Here is a 21,133-nt window from a genome sequence, read left to right on the forward strand (position 1 = left end):
ACGTGTGACATAGCCTTCTTCCTAGGCACCAGAGCAGATAAGAGGGGTAAACCAGTGAGAACAGCCTGTAAGATGGCACTAACTTTGCAAGAACGCATGATGCTCCTGTACTTGGGATAAGCTAAGGGGAATCCTGTCCATTACTGTTGTGGTTTAGCCCGGCTGGCAGTCAAACACCACACAGCCGTTCGCTCACCCTCCCCCCTCCCTCTCCGGGATGGGGGAGAGAAACAGGAAAGTGAAGCCTGTGAGTTGAGATAAAGACAGTTTATTAAGACAGGGAAAAGAATAACAACAACAATAATAATAATAATAGTATTAATAGTAATAATGTGTACGAAATAAGTGATGCACAATGCAATTGCTCACCACCCGTTGACCGATGCCCAGCCTATCCCCGAGCAGCCGGCCCCCCCTCCACCCCGGCTAGCCACCCCTATATATTGTTCAGCATGACGTCAGATGGTATGGAATACCCCTTTGGCCAGTTTGGGTCAGCTGTCCTGGGTCTGTCCCCTCCCAGCTCCTGCTGCATCCCTAACCTGCTCGCTAGCAGGACAGAGAGAGGCTGAAGAGTCCTTGGCTTGGTGTAAGCACTGCTCTACAACAATTAAAACATCAGCATGTTATCAGCGCTCTTCTCATCCTAATCCAAAACATAGCACCCTGCCAGCTACTAGGAGGAAAATTAACTCTGTCCTAACTGAAACCAGGACAATTACCTTCATCAGTTTCCTTTTCCATGGAAAAACATCCCTGCAAACACAGCAACAGTGTAAGTCTTTTGTGAGACACAAAATCATTTAACAGAGTTTTGCCTGTACAGAGGTACTGTAGCTGTATCAATACAACCTTCTGCAAAGAGAGGCCTAGAAATTCTAGAAATTCTCCTCTGGAAACATAGAACATAGAAACACAAGGTTGGAGAGGACCTACAAGATCATCTAGTCCAACCATCCTCCTATCACCAATACTACCCACTAAGCTACTAAATCATCTCGTAGCACCTTGTCCAGGCGCTTCTTGAACACCGCGAGGGACGGTGACTCCACCACCTCCCTGGGCAGGCTGTTCCAGCACCTGACCACTCTGAGAAAAAAAGTTTTTCCTGATATCTGATCTAAATCTCCCCAGGCGCAACTTGTGGCCATTTTCTCGAGTCCTATCATTAGTTATCTGGGAGAAGAATCTGACCCCCCTCCTCATCGCAACCTCCCCTTCAGGAAGTTGTAGAGTGCAATGAGGTCTCCCCTGAGCCTCCTCTTCTCCAGACTAAACAACTCCAGCTCCCTCAGCCGCTCCTCGTAAGACTTGTTCTCCAGACCCCTCACCAGTTTTGTTGCCCTTCTCTGGGCATGCTCCAGGGCCTCAATGCCCTTCTTGTAGTGAGGGGCCCAAAACTGAACACAGTACTCGAGGTGCGGCTTCACTAGAGCTGAGTACAGGGGAACAATCACCTCCCTGGTCCTGCTGGCTACACTATTCCTGATACAAGCCAGGATGCTGTTGGCCTTCTTGGCCACCTGGGCACGCTGCCGGCTCATGTTCAGCCGAGCATCAATCAACACTCCCAGGTCCCTTTCCTCTTCACAAGTCTTCCAGCCACTCTGCCCCAAGCCTATAGTGCTGCACGGGGTTATTGTGGCCAAAGTGCAGGACCCGGCACTTGGCCTTGTTAAACCTCATCCCATTCACTTCAGCCCAGCAGTCCAGCCTATCCTGATCCCTCTGAAGGGACACCCTGCCCTCAGGCAGATCAACACTACCTCCCAACTTGGTGTCGTCGGGAAACTTATTGAGGGTACCACTCAATCCCCTCATCCAGGTCATCAATAAAGATATTAAACAAGATAGGCCCCAGTACTGACCCCTGGGGGACGCCACTTGTAATGGGACACCAGCTGGACTTAACTCCATTAACCACAACCTGCTGGGCACAGCCCTCCAACCAGTTCTTTACCCAGAGGAGAGTATACCTGTCCAGGCCACGGGCAGACAGTTTCCCCAGGAGAATACTGTGGGAGACTGTGTCAAAGGCTTTGCTGAAGTCTAAGTAGACTACATCAACAGCCTTTCCCTCATCTACCAGCCTGGTCACATGATCATAGAAGGAGATGAGGTTGGACAAGCACGACCTGCCTTTCATGAACCCATGCTGGCTGGGCCTGATCCCCTGAATGCCACGCAAGTGCCGTGTGATCTCACCCAAGATGATTTGCTCCATAACTTTCCCTGGAACCGAGGTCAGGCTGACAGGCCTGTAGTTCCCCAGGTCCTCCTTACAGCCCTTCTTGTAGATGGAGGCTTACCAATGTAACTCCCAATCCTCTAGGACCTCTCCCAGATAAACAGGAACACTGATAGATGGTGGAAAGCGGCTTGGCAATTACCTCCGCCAGCTCCCTCAGCACCCTAGGGTGGAGCTTGTCTGGTCCCATGGACTTGTGACATTCCAGATGGAGGAGCAGGTCTCTGTCTCTTCCTGGACCACGGGGGGGGGGGGATTCTCTACCTGAATCACAGGGGACACCCAGGTAATGGAGTAAAGTACCCTGAGGATAACTGATCTATTAAAGACAGATGTAAAGAAGGCATTGAGAACCTCAGCCTTATCCTCAGTGATCACATTTCCTGCTGCATTCCTTTACTAGGATGGAAATTTTCCTTGGTTCTTCTCTTGCTGTTAATATATTCGTAAAAAGATTTATTGTTCTCTTTTACTACAGTGGCCAATCTGAGTTCAAGCCGGGCTTTTGTCTTTCTAACTTCCTCTCTGCATATCTTAGCAACTTCCTTGTAGTCGCCCCAAGTAACCTGTCCTTTCTTCCAACAGACAGACTCTTTCTCACAGAGTCTCAATAAAAGTTCCTGGTTCATCCATGCTGGTCTTCTTCCCCTCCGGCTGGCCTTATGGGACTCAGGAACGGCCTGCTCCTGTGCCTTTAAAATTTCCTTCTTGAGGAGCATCCAGGCTTCCTGTACCCCTTTGCCCTTCAGGAGTGACTCCCAAGGAACCCCTGCAACAAGTGTCCTGAGTAGGTCAAAGTCTGCCCTCCAGAAGTTCAAGACAGCAGTTTTGCTAGTTCTGACATCACTAAGGATAGAAAACTCTACAGTTTCATGGTCACTCCGCCCAAGACAGTCCCCAACTTTCACATCTCCCACCAGTCCTTCTCTGTTAGTGAAGAGCAGGTCTAGTGGGGCACCTCCCCTGGTAGGCTCTTGAGCCAGCTGTGTCAGGAAGCTACCTTCCACACACTCTAAAAACCTCCTGGACTGCTTCCTCCGCGCAGTGTTATACTTCCAGCATATATCAGGGAAGTTGAAGTCTCCCATGAGAATGAGTGCTGGCGATCCTGTAACTATTGCAAGCTGCTCATAGAATGCCTCATCCATCTCTTCATCCTGATTAGGCAGTTTATAACAGACCCCCACCAAGATGTCACCCCTACAGGCCTCCCCCCTGATTCTTATCCATAGACGTTCAACTTTATCATTCCCAACCGCAAGCTCTTCAACATCAAAACACTTTATATTAAAGAGCCACACCACCACCCTTCCTACCTTGTCTATCCCTTCTGAAGAGCTTGTAGCCATCCATCACAGTACTCCAGTCGTAGGAGTGATCCCACCATGTTTCAGTTATTGCAACTAGGTCATAGTTAGCCTGTCGCACAATCGCTTCTAGCTCCTCCTGTTTGTTGTCCATGCTGCATGCATTGGTGTAGATGCACTTCAGATGAGACATCTGCCTCACTACCAGCTTCAGCATTGTTCCCCTATGCACTGCTCTGGTGAGCCCTGTTTTTACCCCCTTCCCCTGTCACAGCTAGTTTAAAGCTCTCTCCACAAGTCCTGCTAGCTCCCACACTAGGATTCATTTCCCCCTTTGAGACAGGTGAGTTCCATTCATCGACAACAAGCCAGGGGTCAAGTAAACTGCCCCATGGTCAAAGAACCCAAAGTTCCTGTCTCAACACCAGCCGTTCAGCCAATTATTCATTACCTGTGTTTTCCTAGCCCTCTCCATGTCCTTCACCTCCCCAGAAGAAATAGAACAAAACACGACTTGCGCTCCTGCTCCTCGAACTATTCACCCTAAACCTCTGAAATCTCTCTTCATAGTTCACAGGCTTCTCTGAGCGATTTCATCACTGCCCACTTGAACTATGAGTAATAGGTAATAATCAGTGGGGTGAACCAGCTCCGGGAGTTTTCTAGTTATGTCCCTGACCCAGGCCCCAGGTAGGCAGCACACTTCCCTATGGCTCAGGTCCGGGTCTGATCTGTAAATGGGGCCCTCCGTTCCTCTGAGAAGGGAGTCACTTACCACAACCACCCTTCTTTCTTTCCTGGCAGAGGCAACCTGAATACATGGAGTCTACTGCCTCGTCCTTAGTAACCTCTTTGAGGAACCTTCCCACGCCTCCCCACTTACCTCCCCTTCAATGTCCAATGCTACAAACCTATTGCTTAGGGGGACCTGGGGACACGAGGGAAGTGGGGGGGGTTCACCCACGATGCTGAGCAGGGACCCTCTACCAACCCTCCCCATCCCTCAGGTCCCCCTCTCCTCTGCCCAACAGGGGCAGGGCAGGGGGTCCAGCACCAGTTGTGAGGTATCTCCCTGGCACCTCTCCCTCTGGCACACCAGGGAGCTACTCTACCAGTCGATCTCCCACTCAAAGTCCCTGATGGCCCTCAGTCTCTCAACCTACTCTTTCAGCTCTGCCACCATGCTGACCAGATCTTCCACCTGCTCGCACCTCACACAGGTGGAATACCTGCCGCCCTCCCCCATCAGCAGCAGGCTCTGGCACTCCCTGCAGCCAGAGACCTGTATAGCCACAGCTTTGGACAGCCCCTCCGTTTGGGTCACCACAGTCTTTTTGGGGCAAGCTCTCTGCCTGGTGGAGACCATGGTAAAAACTGTGGTCACAGAGACTGCCAGTAGATAGGATGAACTCAAAAGGGAGGAGGGACAGAATCCCTGTGCCCCGCCGCATGAGCTCTCACCCACTGCTGCAGCACACCGTAGGTGGTTCTCGCACACTGGTTGCCCCTCCCTGCTTGCAGTGGGCAGCAAGCATCACTGCCCTCCCAGAGGCAGTTTCTAGGCAGAGGGCATGGGGCTGTTGCCCTGGCAATGCCCACTCCCTGTCAGCCTCTCTCACAAGAGCTGGCAGGTGTTGCCTGGTCGCACTGCTGTCCCGGGCCTCCCCTGGCAAAGCAAGGGCCCAAAATCCCCCCTGTAAAGAAGGGGAAGTAGAGCTGCATCCCAAAAAGATCCCATATGTCTACACGTCAGTTTATCTGAGACATTACAGAATAACTAACTTTAAAATTGACAAACCCTTTGGTTGGGCTTCCTTGTGCTTCAGACGTAAATATGCACTTCCTTTTGGCAGGAGGATCATCATCTTCGTCAGAAGAGCTTTCAATTGTCAAGTCAATCACATCAACTTTCTTCTTGTTTACCTCGTTGGCCACTGTCACAGAACATGGTTTGCTAACAACACTGGAACCTAAACCAGAAAATAAAATACCTTTTTTTTTTTTTTTAAAAGGCCATTGACATCAGCAGTTTCAATTTGAAGCAGAACCAGCATCTCAAAATACTGTTTTAGCTCATCTTCCTGATCACTGCAGAGGCCATCATGGCCCAGGAACAGTTTTATTAGTAGTATTAGTAGTAGTATTCTGTGTGAGAATTATTGAGCACAAGCTTTAATCTTCACTTAAGTTTAGGGACCTACAACAAGAGCAACTTTTTTTTAAGTGCTATTATAAAGAACAGAGACAAAACTCACAAATGCACATTTTTAGAGATACAATCCTTTCTTTTTAGTTTAAATAAGTTACTTCGCACACATCCCACAAAAAACATCAACATCCATACCCATTATCCCAGCTACAATTAAGTCTCAAGGCATCAAGCTTTTTTGGTGGTTTGCAACCAATATCCAAGACATACTCACTTTCTATTTTGGTGCACTGTGGACTTGAAACTTTCACAGCATCTTTTTTAGGCCTCATGGGGCACCAGGAACCATCTTCTTGGAATTTAATCTCATCCACATCTGAACATTCATTAAGGATTTCCATAAAGAGCCTGAAAAATAAAATTAAGTGATTTTGATTCCAGGCTTTTCCTAAGCAAAAAGGAGACAGTTAAGAAGTTGATTACAATCAACACTGACCTACAGTACATACTCTCCCCCTAATTCGTCTTCCCTGAAGACCTGCAGTTACAGCCTTTGCAGACATCCATACATCAAAATCAAAGAATTATCCCAACCTACCCATGTTCTACTCCAACATTATCGCAGTTTAGAGATTCCCATACAGCAGTAGAAGCAATCACCCTTTCAATCAAGTTTTACACAGTTTATAAGCTAAATTTTAAGAGTTAATAGCCTCGCAGATAGTTCATGTAAAAGGGAGACATCCGTAGGTGTCACATTTGATTTTCTCCAGAGAGGATATGCTGAGGCTCAGGAGTTTGATGATGCAGTTACAAGATGATTTCTTGCAGTTTGTTACATGGGAATAGAAACAAAAGGATTCTAATGGTTCCTCCTAGTCTAATGTACTTTTGAGAACAAGAATAGAAATGGCTAAACCTCAGGTCACAAAAACAATTAGTACAATGTGAAAAATCTGAAGTAATTTTGTACTCTGCAAGCCCAGTCTCTTACCCATCTAGTATTAGGCTCTCATAAGCTGCCTTCTTGTCACAGACAGGACAGATCCAGGTAGGCTTCTTCTCATTCATTTGAAGATAAAGAGCAGCATCAAAACATTGCAGGTGTGTGCAAGTAACAGCCCGGCATGGGATTGTCAGTCTCATTTTTCCCAGCTGCAGGAGGTGCATTTAAAGAATGTCAGAAGAAAAGAAAGTAAAGTAGACCTGGATAGCTGACAATGAAATCAGATGCAACCAGCAAGGTAACAGTCACTTATTACAGAGTGCCCAACACTAGGTCACTGCATGCAAATCCACTCCAAAGCACATACAAGGTACCTGAATGAACAATACAGCAGTCCTCAAAGTCTTATTACTAAGTTAAGAACTGTCAAACATTTCAAATGGACCTGCATCAACATTATTTCTAGGATTTTATTTTTAATAGGAAGACCTACTGAAGCACCCACTTTGTCATTTTTTGCCAAATACCTCAAGGTTTGATTATTTTGTGAGCTATAGTTATGTTAAACTGAGAATGACATTATACCCATTTCAGCGTAAGACTTAAACAGACCAGTCACAAACACAAGGTCAGTTTCTACCTGGAAAGAGAAAACCCAAGGCAGCACCACCTTGTTACTAGGTGATCTGTTTGTTTTTCCTTTATAGTAGTTGGCAGTAAAAGCAATACCACCAAGACCAGGAGGTCTGAAGTTCTGTTTCTCATTGTGCCCTTTAATTATTCTATTACCCTTCCCAGGTAGGCTCAATGCCTCCATGCACAAAATCACTCCTTTTACTTTTAAAGGCCTCAATACACACACAAGTAGCAACTTGACTCTGACTGCATTACAGCTGAAGTATTCACAGGTCTAAACCATAGTTGGTTCTTCTCCTCATTTGCATTAATGAATCAGTATAACAAAAGTCAGTTAAGTTTCTGAAGCAGGGTGTTTTAAAAGCAGACCAACTCCGCACTAAAGATGAAAACACAAATCTGTATATGGTAATTTCCAGCCTTACTTACAGGACACATCAGAGAAACCCGCAGACTGGTTGTGGCAATCTCACTATCAGGATCTGCCGTTAATTTTTCTTTAACTACCAAAATAAATTAAGAAGTTAGAGATGGGCACAACTATTTAAAATGCTAATCTTGATTCTCTAGTACATATACTTTGTTTCCAGCTATCTAAGAAGCCCTGAGCATTTAAGGAAGCTAGTTCAGAGCAAATACCACATAAGAATAGCTTCACAGGCAACTGGCAAACTGCATCATGAGACTGTTTTGACATGCAGCAGATGCAGTTCTGGCTGCAATGTTTAGTAGAACGAACTCTACCCAATATGCAAGGAGATAAAATCATCAGGGAGTGAGGTGTAAAGACAAGACAATTAGCAGCACATACAGGTGAACAAAACATATTTAGGCCATCTATCTGCACCTCACTGCCCACTACACTAAACAGTGCTCTCAGAATTCTCTTGAGAACATTTCAGATGAAATCCCTAAGTACTCCTCCCTCCTAGCTAGGGACCTACACTGAATCAATGCACGATACCTCAGCAACAGCAAAAAGAACCTTTGATACTCTGGGCATGGACTTTCTTTTCAAAATGCTGCAAATCTCCTGAGTACTACCAGTTCTAGTTTTAAAGAGCTGTCAACCACCCTCAGTAAGGTGAAACAGGAAGGTTAATTTGACTTACTTAGTGCTCTGGAATGATCGGGGTTTCTGATACCTTTCATTTTTAACCTCTGCAAAAGCATAGCTGAAGTGAGCTGACGAACAAGATACACAGACATGGAGTAATTCTACAAAAAGAGTAATTAAAGATGAAGTATTGATTTAACACTGTACTTCCATTACAGCAACAAGTTACTATTACACTGGTTGTAACGTACAGTAAAAACAAAAATCATGCTGAATTTTTTGCTTGGTAGTTATGGAAATACTTTGTGAAGTACTGACAGATGACTTCATTACTATGAAAGTCAGCAGTCTGCCAGAATTCTTCTGCTATCCAAGTCAAATTATCTCACTCCAATTGTGACTTGACTACAAAAAAATATTCTCCACAACCAAGAGACAATCTGGGCTTTTTCTTGAAAAGATGACTTAGACTAGCAATACAATTTCTTAAAACATGCAGTCTGTAAGAGCTTCTTGTGTTTGTCTCCTACACATTTCCCTTTTTCCACTGTCACTCTCTTAAAGCAGAGCTCAAAGACAAACTTGCTATAAAGAAATGATTGATGTTGTTTTGGGTGCAAACACCACCTCCAAATGGCACACAACAGCATCAATTTCTTTGTACCTTGAGCTTGCTGCTTTTAAGCCAAGCTCTCTGGGATGACTGGGATGAATACCTCCTCTTCTCAGAAGCCCTCCTCTATCAGAGAAGTAGATGCCAATAAGCCCTTACTGTATCAGCCTGCTGAAACCCTTGGGGACAGCATGGAGTGTCATTTAGAAGATGAATAGCAAAGGCCTGCTATGCAAGTTCTTCTACTTAGAAAAGCTAGGGCCTAAGCGGTCACCTGGCCATTTGAAGGGCCAATTCCTTTTAAACTAATAACTTCTCATTTCCCCAAAACCAGAAATTTACCTACAGGGACCGGAGAGCCAAAGGTATCACACCTGTCACCACCTGCTTCATCTGCCACTGAAGCCCAGCAATTCCCCCCCCCCCCTCAGCGCAGCTCTCCATGAAGAACTGCATTATGAAGATGCTTTTCTCTCTCCCCCCCCCCCCCAGGTCTCCATTACTCCCTATATCTGCACTCAAGAAGTCAGCTCCCCCTCAAGTTACCCCAACTTCCAGGAATACTCTTCCTTTTTAACAATGGGCACATGGCTTAGGTACCCTGCCTTACGAACACACACCACTATGGCCCAAGCACAGCATCACCAAGATGTATCACCCTGCAGCAGTTGGCACTAGCAGCCTGACACCTTCCCTATACACTTCCCAGGAACTTGCCACCAAGGAGCTTTCCAAGCTGAAAATTCCACCTGTTTTACCTTATTTACAAGTGCAGTTTTAACGGAGAAAAGACATTTTCATGTAAAAATAAGGAATCTCAAAAGAAAAGATGGAAATATCCATGAACTAGTTCTCCCTATAAAATAAAAATTCCTTTTGTAGAACTATTTGGTATCGTTTGGTTAGAAAATACAAAAGCATCAAGAGCAAATGCACGTCTCCTCTCCCACTCACAGGGCCTTAGCACATCTGGTCACTTTAAAAAGCCTTCCTTCAATAGATTGCCACAAAAAAACTGAGAAAAAACCTTTAAGACATGGCTACGTAACCTCATGTTCATATGATTACACCATCTGGCTACAAAGTAGATTCTCCTTTTATGTCTGAACCGTTCTGTGTTTACACCACAAAAAGACTATTTCTGATATATTTCAGGCATCCCCTAATGGCAAACTTGCCCAAAAAAGCTCTCAAAGAAAGCCATACTCCCCATCTATGTGAACTCTATATGGAAGTCTTTGCAACCTGTATGCAAGTTTTGTGTGTTACTGTAAGCTACTGTACTTCTAGAGCTAGCTTTGTTTCCCGGCATCAAAAATAAACACAGCCACTTTGTAACACCGCGTGCCTTGCCAGCAGTGGGTTAGAAGGAACACTAGACAAGGTTATTCAGACTACTGCCCACATCCTACAAAACATACATCTTACCTTTCCAATTTCAGATGCCCAGGAAATGGAAATCTGGTTTGGCACTGCTGATGATAACCTAACTAGAGATGTTATATTCAAGGGACGCCCAGGTCGCTTCTGTTCAATTCCATTTTTTGGTGGTGGAGCATATCCCTACGGGAAGAAGAGACAAAACAAAAAGCATTACCAAGTCTCCCCTCTGTACTCTGAAACCTGCTTAAACAATTTATTAGTTTAAAACCAACAGCAAATTAGTTTAAAAGGCAGCAAGTCACAAACTGTTAATTCAGTCCTTCATGTCCAAAGAATGGTTCACTGATCTTATTTAAGAAACAGTACATTCAATTCTTGTCCCAAGAGATCGACAACCCCTTGATGTCTGCTTTGCATTAGCTACACCTAGCTTCATAAGCAACAGGTTGTTATTTGTACACTCCAGTGAGGGCCCTGAAGATGAGCTATGCATAGAATACCAGGAGTATTTAAGAGCTAAGAGGCTTTGTTGTTGTCAGCAGAAGAAAAAATCTACTAGGTACTAAGAAATTCTTCAAAACCGCGTAAATAATCTGGACCACTTTCTGTAGTTTTACGACACATAATGCTTGCAAACTGAATTAGAAGCCACCCAGCTCCCTTTTGCTTCTAGGCAAGCACACTTCAAGCAGAGGATACTTGTGCTACGTGAAGCATGTGGCCCAACTGCAGCTTATTCATCTCATCCTGCAACTATCACTGTGAAAGCAGCCAGTCTGTAACAAGAACGCAGAATCTGGAGATCAAGCAGACATCCTGCAGTCCACTCATCTCGATCTCATCTTGCATCAGGATGCCAATAAGAGACTGGAGCCTGCATCTTGCACAAAAGAATTGACTGCCAGATTTCATCCTGTTCAAGACACTGTTGTTCTACACTAGAAACTCTCCAGAAACAATACACTGAAAAAATACATTTTTAAAAGCAGAGTTAACACTGTGAGAAACTAAGTTGTGTTTTTGCAGTAGAGAACTAATTTTCTGTATTCCAAGGTAGTTGTGTAGTCATAATAAGGAGAAATGCTAAGTAGATAAGTGGACAGTAGAAGGCCTCACTGCTCCCAAAATAAGGTGGAAGCTTGAGAAAAACAGGATGAGCAGTGTGAGAACAGTAAAACAAAGATCACAAGTTCTCAAAACATAAGAAAGGGGAAAAAAAAGGGAAAAGGGAGAAATTAAAGGGTTGAATAAAAAAGAAAAATTGTACATATATGGTATAGAGGAGCATCGAGTAGCTTGTGAACCTGTAGTACTCAGCCAAAGAGGAAACAGGGGAGGTGATCAGGTGTCAGGTAATAGGGAATAAAAGGTTATGATTTGTTTACTAAAATGCGCTCCTGATTGACAGGACGCCTGCCATTGCAATTACAAATAAAATACCTTCACAGAAGATCCTGTCTGAAGAAAATTATTTGAGATGTTTCTCACAATTTGGGGGCTCGTCCAGGATCTCGTCGCCTGCCGAAGATTTCTTGCCACCACAGACAGGAAGGTGCATCCCGCTGAGTTCAGCGGTCCCGTCAGGGGTGGTAGGTTGTCTCGGTACGGCCGGCAAAGGACCGAGACTGTTAATCTGAAGACAGGCTCTGCGAAGCTCTGGGGAGAAGGGAGGCCAGCACAGACATACACAGACACAGCCCAGGCATAGTCCAGCCCGGATCGGGAACAGGCACGGGGATTACTGCTGATAACCCGGACCGAGGTAAGGGAAACTTTACCGTATCTTGCCTCGGGTTGGGTTTGGGGAGACTCTTGTGTGGAGTGTGAATGAGACGCACTTATAGTGTGAAGCAAGTCTGGAGTCCCGATCCACGAGGTTCTGTAGTCCCGCGAGGGGATGAACGAAGTCCCCTCGGCTGGAGAGGGACGGAGCGAAAGAGAGACAAGCGAAAGAGAGTCTCGGGGATTTGGGCCCTTAGGTGTACGGTACCCCGAGCACGGTGAAGTGAGGTGCTCGGCAGTACACCCCACCTCTGTCCTAATCCTAGGCGAAGGCGTGTGGTACCCTGTGGGTGGTAAAGTCCACAGCAGCACGTCAGGAAGAGCTGGGGATTAAGGGTTCCAAGAGTCAGCAGTGTGGGGTTGGAGACCCCGGGACTGTGCCTAAAGATAGTCCTTTTGGGACAATGACAGGGATTTGGAAAAACAACCCTAAAACTAGGGAAAACAATTTAAAAAAATATATTAAAAAAATGGTTAGATATTGTGTAATTGTCTGGCCTAAAAAGCCAATAAAAGGAACTTCAGTATTTTGGCTAAAATATGGGTCTGATGAAAATTCAGGCTTTAAGTTTACATGTAAACATTAAGACTCCTTTTTCAGAGGAGAAATCAAGTTATGCTCCCTATAATCCTAATATTGCACCGGAGGCAGCAGCAGCTGCTCCAGGAGGGGGGACAAGGACTGCAATTGATGCTGTCCCTGGAGAAGCTGCACCTGGGAGCATGGAGTGGCAGGAGCGGGGGGGGGACAGCTGGGCCATGCAGGGCCAATGCCACTTCCCCCTTACCAGCAGAAGAAAGGTTAGGAGTTTTAAGAAGGAAATGAAGTCTTTAATTGAGGGCCTAGCAGAACAGTCAAACCCGTTTCCAAGGCCTAATTTGTATTCCTGGGGGGGAAATGTCAATCTTGAGTATGTTATTCACTGGAGAAGAATGTTTAGGAGGGGAATGATTCGGCAGGCAGCTATGCAAGAATGGGAAAGAACTAACACACATCCCCCCCCCCCCCCAGACCGAGAGTAATTCTGATAAGCGGATATTTCTGCTTATCTAACTGAGATAATAACAACCCACAACACAGAAATCCTATGAGAGACTCAGGGCCAGAATTAGAAAGTACTCGGGGATGAATCCTGAGGACCCAGTAGCCCAAGGGCTCTTTAAATTCATTTTGTGATTAAAGCCTGGCCAGATATACAGAAAAAGCTCCAGAAGGTGGGAGGATGGAGTGAACAGTGTAGGTAGTATGAAGGTGTACGCCAGGAGGGGAGATGAGAAGGAAAAGCAGAGAGTGAAACTAATGGCATTGACAGCATACTGGGTAGTGAGGCAGAGGGGGAGACAGAGGGTCCAGGATGGAAAGGAGAGGAAGAGAGATAATGGAAGAACAGACAAGGAAAGCTACCTGTGTTGCAGCCTAAAGCCTAGCAGGGACAGGCTTTGAGAAGATGTTTTAAGTGTGGCCAGGCCGGCCACTTCAAATAGGAATATCCAGAGTGGGAGGAGAAGGAGAGATTGCTGTTACAAACTCAGAATAGGGGAGTCAGGGCTTCTCAGAAAGCTAGTTCCCTGATAAAGGAAAAAGTGTACCTCAATGGGGATCACTCTACGATTATCGTTAGGGGCAAAACAGACTTAGCATAGGAAGATTAATGAAATTTATTACCTATTGGTGACGGGCTGGAGCAGTGAGAAACAGAGAAAGAAGCTGGGGGCACCTTCCCCCATCCACTCTCTTCCACCTCTTCCCTGCCCTGAGTGGCACGGGGGAGGGCCGGGAGTGGGGGCTGCAGTCAGTCCATGGTGCTTCGTTTCCACTGCTCCTTCACGGTCACTCTCCCTCCTGCTCTGGTGTGGGGTGCCAACCTCCCTGGGCTGCTCCTGAATGGGCTGCAGCACGGAGATCTGCTCCGCTGTGGTACACCATGGGCTGCGGGGGTCTGCCTTCCCCAACAGGGGCCTCTCTATGGGCCGCAGGGGGGCTTCGGCTCCAGCACCTGGAGCACCTCTGCACTGCACTCCCCCTCCTCTGCACTGACCTTGGTGTCTGCAAGGAGGTTTCTCACTCCTCACTCTCCCAGCTGCTGTTGTGCAGCAGTTTTTTTCCTTTTCTTGGATGTGCTCTCATAGAGATTTAAACTGCATTGCTCATGGCTTGGCTCTGGGCAGTGGTGGGCCCCTTTGGAGCCAGCTGAAACTGGCCCTTATCTAACATGGGGCAGCTGCTGGATTCTTCTCACAGGGGCTACCACTGCAGCCCCCCCCCTGCTACCAGAACCTTGCCATGTGAACCCAATACACTGAGGGAGCTCAGTCATTGCTGGCCTGTAAAGTATCAAGGCTTAAATTAACTAATGAAACCCTAAATGTGATGGGGGTAGAAGGGACTGGGATAACAGTGCTGCTTTTTGGGGACACCAAGCTGAGACTAGGGATAGAATGATCACTGGGCAATTATTGTATGCACCCGAGGCAGAGACTAACTTGTTGGGAAAGGATTTGATAATGAAATTGGGTATTCAAATAGTAAATTTTTAGGCTAGAACAATGGTGTTATTAATGGGGTGCTCTCAGACCCTGAGAGCAAAGATATATTTGCCTTTGAGTGGAAAGACTCTGAAATGGGGCAGAAGCAGCAATACAGATAGACAATTTTACCTAAGGGGTTTACAGGGCTGAGAAAACAGTTGTGAAGGAAGCCACTAACAAGCTATTCAACTTTCTGGGAAAACAGGGATTGAAAGTATTGGAAAATAAATTAAAATTCGTAGAAAGAGAAGTCAAATATTTAGGGCATCTAGTGTCTGAGGGGGAATGAAGAATAAATCCAGAGAGGATTCAGGGAATTTTTGAGCTACCCCTACCCAAAGCTAAAAAGAACTAAAAAGTTTTAAGAGAAAGAGGTTTTTAAGGAATTAGGAGTCACAAAGTCCAAAGGAAAATAGGTACTCCCTGAAGGGAGAGAACTGCTCAATAAAGTACTAATGAGGCAAATATTAACTGTTTTACATCAAGAGGGTCATTGGGGAATTCAAGCAACGTGTGACGCTGTGCTATGGAAATATGTATGTGTAGGAAAATATATACTCTGGCTGAACAAGTACACAGGAGTAGGTAGATTTAAATACTTATTAGTCTTGGTCGGTCATTTGTCAGGGTGGGTGGAAGCTTTCCCTTCAGTATCTGCTAATGCGAACATAGTAGCAAAAGTAATTCTAGAACAAGTAACTCCCAGGTATGGAATTGTTGAAAATATTGACTCTGATCAAGGAAATCACTTTATGTCAGAAATATTGCAAGGGCTAATGTCGACTCTAGGAATTAAGTGGAAATTTCACGCTCCTTGGCACCCTTCCTCTTCTGGAAGGGTGGAGAGGATCAGACAGTAAAGAAGCAATTGACTACGTTCTGGAAACTCGGCTTCCCCAAACAAAGTGCTTACCTTTGGCACTTCTCCGAATTCAAGCTGCACCAAGAAAAGATGTGGGAGTTTCACCATATGAAATATTATTTAGATTGCTGTACATGGACAAAGGGAATGAATTACCTCAAAATAAGACAAAAGATGCTTTTCTTAAGAACTATATACTCGGGCTGTCGTCCTCTTTGTCATCTCTCAGGACCCGTGGACTGTTAGCTCAAACCCCACCCTTGGAAGCCCTGATCCATCCATTCTGAGCAGGAGATTGGGATCTGATGCGAACATGGAGAGAATTGAAACTGCAACCTGAGTGGGACGGACTGTTCCAAGTGCTCCTGACTACCGAGATGACAGGAAGAACTGCTGAGAAAGGGTGGACTCATACCTGGGTAGAAGCATCAGTTAACCTTGATACCTGAGAGACTGCATTAACAAAGACTTTTAAGGTTAAAACTGTTAAAACTATCTATTGTAAACCTTTAACTTCTCCTTAGAAGAATTCTTAATGAATTAATGAGTAAAAGGGATTGAATTACACAGAATTGGAGTGTTTCCAGGGAACGCTCCCTGGAAGTGGGAGAAAGGGGGGTATTTAATCCCCACCAGAAGAATCCTTATTAGTTTGTGATTTTTATTGTTTTTCTTATTTATTTCTTAATTATTATAGGGGTGTATATATATATATATATATATATATATATAAATGATGTATGTTAGGTTTATCTTAGTAATACCTATTCTCAATGGATTAGCGATAGGATGGAGGGAAAAAAACAGCATTTCCAATTAATCCAGAACATCCCTGGAGTTCTATCTCAATAATTGTTGGATTTGCACCCAGATGCCTAGAAAGATTGAAAAGGCCTTGTCCCTGATTACTATTTCCAGCAGCAACTGTGTCTGGATTCTCTAGATTTCTAAAAATGACAGATCATACACAGTCCCGGGAAGGAATAGATTTTGAAGTTGAGCTCCCTACACATAGTCCTGGCTACAATATACTGTGTTACCAAAGGTGCCTTTTAAACAACATTGATAGAAAACTCAGGGGGCAATAGTACTGACCCTGGGTGTGGAAATATCCATGAAGTAGGGAATAATCCATACTGTACTGAATATGGTAGCCAAGGGAATGCTAATATACATAATGCACACCAGATACAACATGAGAATCCTGTAACCGGATGGCCTGTCCAGAATGGCGAGGGGTGGTACTGGCTATGTGGCAATAAAGCCAGGAAGGTGATGCCCCTAGGATGGAAGGGAGCTCGCACCCTGGAGGCAATAATTCCAAATGTAACTATTATTGAAGACTATTATTGAAGCCCCCTTGAGACCACACGCAGAATTAAGCGGACTCCAGATAATCCTCTAGTAAAATTCTCTAGCATTTCACAGTTTTGCAAGGTGGTTTTTACCTTGGTTAAGGGTGAGTGAATTAGAAAACGCTATTGTAAATATCTCAGCTATAATTGAAGAACTAGAAAATAAGTTAGATAAGTTTGCAAAAATAGTACTCTAGAATCAAATAATATTAGATTTATTAATAACCTCATAAGGAGGAGCGTGCACTGTAATTAATACTAGTTGCTGTATATATGTAGATCAAATGGGACGAATTTGACTGATCTCAAAAATATTTGAGAAAAAAAACAACAAACAATATCCTACATAGAGTAGCTCAAGATGACACTTCCTGGGGATTTAGAAACACTTGGGAGAAACTAACTTCGTGGTTACCGGAATAGAATTGGCTCAAACAACTATTTGTTGGTATTGTAATAATAATGGCATATCTATCATCCCGTGACATCCGAAGAAGAATATTGCACCTTAATGTTGGAAAAACTCAAGAGTGCGGTATGTGAAGAGGTGCAAAAACAACAACAGGAGTAAGAAAAGAAGAGGGGGGAATTGTGAGAAACTAAGTTGTGTTTTTGCAGTAGAGAACTAATTTTCTGTATTCCAAGGTAGTTGTGTAGTCATAATAAGGAGAAATGCTAAGTAGATAAGTGGACAGTAGAAGGCCTCACTGCTCCCAAAATAAGGTGGAAGCTTGAGAAAAACAGGATGAGCAGTGTGAGAACAGTAAAACAAAGATCACAAGTTCTCAAAACATAAGAAAGGGGAAAAAAAAGGGAAAAGGGAGAAATTAAAGGGTTGAATAAAAAAGAAAAATTGTACATATATGGTATAGAGGAGCATCGAGTAGCTTGTGAACCTGTAGTACTCAGCCAATGAGGAAACAGGGGAGGTGATCAGGTGTCAGGTAATAGGGAATAAAAGGTTATGATTTGTTTACTAAAATGCGCTCCTGATTGACAGGACGTCCGCCATTGCAATCGCGAATAAAATACCTTCACAGAAGATCCTGTCTGAAGAAAATTATTTGAGATGTTTCTCACAACACACATATTCATGGTGTAATGCTTAAAAACAGATTTACTGTGAAAGAAGAGTTCGGAAAACAAAAACTAGAAATAAGCAACAATTGCTGATGTATGCTACTTCATCAGAAACTCTCCCACAGAGCACACAGCGCATGTTCTGTGTTCACCTAACGATACGGGAAAGCAATCTGAAAAGCTCCTGTACTAGTATAGTCAACACAACTTCCAGCCTTTGATGGAAACCTGAGCAGGAGTGTCTCTACAGAGTTTTATTGCACCAGAAGCGCAGCACAGCCAACATTCCCAGGCCACCTCTTCAAACAGTGGATAAGGCAACCCAGTATAAAACACTGTCTTGCCATTTTTAATTTGTTTCAAGGATCAGAAATGATAGCCTTGATGTTTCATTTAATTCTTAGCTCCAAGGAGGAATTTTAGGAATATCTTCACATAGCATTTAGGCAGTATTTCTGAAGTTTCCAGACACTTTCCTTTTTTTCAAGTATTTGCCTTCATAGCTAGCACGTAAGCAAGACCAGCAGAAATTCTGCTGTATCTTTTGTCTTGCCACATAAGTCATCTCATGCAACTTAGAACTGGAGGCCTCTTCTGCTTACTGGAAGAGCATACCATAGGATAACCACTGGATAACTACTGCCCTTAATCCAGGGAGGACTCAGTAGTTGTCATGTCATTTACCAGGTTTCCAGAGCAGTTCTACCACTAGTCTATACTCTTCCCTGGAAAGCCCACCCATGACTGTACTTCAGTACTGCCCTCTATTAATTATTTGCACAGGACTACTGCCTGCAGCAACAGAACAGGGACCCAGGTCTGCCAGGACAGAGCAGAGGACAGCAATAGCTGAAAGAAGTCTTCCAAAACTGGTTCTCATCCCAGATAAACAACAGTAGCTACGAATCTTCCCATGTGTGCTTTATCACACAATATGGAAGCAGCAGATGCGTAAAAAAGCAAAGAATGCAACTGTTTGGGTTTTTCTTGACATCTCCCATTTTTCCCTTTTTGAAGGCTGACCGCTGCTCACATGCTTTATTTCAGTCAAGCTTTTGATGTTTTCTCCCACAAAGCAAAGACCCTCAGGGGTCAGACTCAATCTTGTGCTCCTAAAACACATTAAGGTCTCTGTTTCTAGCCTTCTGGGACTTAAAGAGAGAATGCTCTGCTTGCCTATCACAACCAGCACGGCCTAATACTGCTCAGTTAGGCTGCCAATTCTAGCAGCTAGCATGTGCCAGAGTTATTTGGGTTTAAGTCTTCCATACTTCTTCCAAGAACCATAACAGTCAAAACATGTGGACTCTGCTGTAACCAAAAAAAGTATCAAAAGAAAGTCTGATTGCTCTTCCATGTGGTCATTTCCGGCCTGCCTCGACAGATTTCATTTTTGTCCTTTGAAAGAGACCTGTAGTGGTCTAGAGAGGTTTCCTTGGAAGAAAAGCAAGTTACTTCTTTGGACTTTTTGGTTTTGTCTTGCCTACACTCACATGAAAAGGCAACAGGAGAATCACCTGCTGTAGACATTATGTATAAAACCCTTGTTACTTGCCAAGACACCAGCATGCAATGCTCCATGTTTATTCTTTTCAAGTCAGAAGACACACTGTAAGAGGTGGACACAGACAATTGCAGGAACACAAGAAAACACTGTGGTAGCACGAGCTGGCACAACCTAAAGCAGTATTGGCACACTGGCAGCACTTCTCTCAAGTTTCTGATAAGAATCGCAGCCAAGGAGATAACCTAGAATAATTCAGACATCTGCAGAGGCATGAACAAGGAAAAGGCAGAACAGTACTCATTTAAGAATTGTACGAGTTGACAACAGAGCCTGGTATCACCGATTAGTTACTTAACATTACTGAATTGGACAATTGCTGTCTCTGAGGCAGAAAAGTTGCCAAGACAAGAGTCATTTATTTACTTCCTCACTTAAAGTTTCTATTGAACAGAACAACAAGCCCTTACAGCGTGCAGAAAGAACCTACAGGACTTTCACTTTGCTTCAGATTTAAATCCAAAAATCACAGACAATTTTTGCTACAACTGTAGCATGTTACACATAAAATGGATAGCATAACACAGTGTAACGGGTATAAGATATATTAACAGGACTGAGAAGAATCAGTCATTGATATCCACAGGATAACATCAGACCCAATTCTTTTGGGTTGCTTGAAGAAAGGGAAACCTCCAAGTTTATCACAGAACAGCTTGTGTCTGCAGGAAGTACTGACCAGGAAATGTCTCAAAGAAACACTTTTAGATGCTGAAGACAGAAGAGTGGTGCAATCGTTATAGAAGCAGGTAGAACAGAAGCTAGGTGGAGTCATTTAGGTTGAGATGCAAGAAAGTCATGGTTGCACGTGAAGGGGAGGCAGCACAAGGGAAGAACAGGACATGATAAACATATCTGACATGCCAAGAAGGTGGATAACATTTCACACCTCCATTTCATGCTCCATCAAGCATTTTACATATACTGCTGAAAAAAACTCTTTTTCCATCTTCCAGAAGCATTTCAGAATGAATTGGGTAAGAGTTTCCCCCCTTCTGTTGTACAGAAATACCTGTTTCAGAGATTTGTTCAAAAAATAAGAATGCTTCTCCCTTTTCGTATATATTCAAGACTCAAGGTGGCCCTGCCCACCCAGTAATTTTTACAGTAGAAACCAAAGTGCCTGACTGCTAACATTGTTCTGTTCCAGCAACTGCTAGGAGCCCTACAACATGCCTGCTCTTCATCTCTGCAATGAACACTGCTCTAACCAGAGAGGTGCAGAACAGTATACAAACAGCCACAAGATGTTTCCTCACAACGAGTAGGAACTCACACCAGTACACAAGTAGATATACTAACCAGTGAGGGCTACTGCCAATCAAGTCAAACTCAATTTTAAGACCCATAAAGAAGATTTCTCGTGTTCTTGTTGTATTACCTGCACAGATGAGGCTTACTACAATTGGCTAAAATGTAATTAAGCCATGCGATGGCTGTATCACGGCTGATAGCAGTAATGGCTACCTCACAGAGGCACACAATCTGTGCATTTGTTAACATTAATAACTGGAGAAATTTGAGTGATAATAAAGTGCTGGATTGTTTTAGCAAGCTAGCATTACAGAAAGACAAACACCCCAAGTCAAAGAAACCACAAATACGTGCAAGCACAAGCTTAC

General features: G+C 44.3%; 1 protein-coding gene across 8 annotated transcripts in view; it reads right to left on the minus strand.

Annotated features, from left to right (window-relative positions):
- The window catches only part of LOC121062934 (E3 SUMO-protein ligase PIAS2-like), a 45,609-nt gene that overhangs the window by 6,037 nt on the left and 18,439 nt on the right, over positions 1-21,133 (minus strand). For all 8 annotated transcript variants that reach the window (XR_005815744.1, XR_005815745.1, XR_005815743.1 and 5 more), the window contains exons 6-11: positions 10,385-10,519; positions 8,399-8,504; positions 7,716-7,789; positions 6,699-6,859; positions 5,979-6,112; positions 5,354-5,525 (exon numbers count right to left, since the gene is read on the minus strand). Coding sequence is in view for 5 of the 8 variants with exons in the window: in XM_040543239.1 (XP_040399173.1) it covers positions 5,354-5,525; positions 5,979-6,112; positions 6,699-6,859; positions 7,716-7,789; positions 8,399-8,504; positions 10,385-10,519 (782 nt within the window). In the remaining 3 variants the exon portion in view is untranslated. The remainder of the gene's footprint in view (positions 1-5,353; positions 5,526-5,978; positions 6,113-6,698; positions 6,860-7,715; positions 7,790-8,398; positions 8,505-10,384; positions 10,520-21,133) is intronic.

This window comes from Cygnus olor (genome assembly GCF_009769625.2).
Source record: "Cygnus olor isolate bCygOlo1 chromosome W unlocalized genomic scaffold, bCygOlo1.pri.v2 SUPER_W3, whole genome shotgun sequence".
Lineage (NCBI taxonomy): Eukaryota > Metazoa > Chordata > Aves > Anseriformes > Anatidae > Cygnus > Cygnus olor.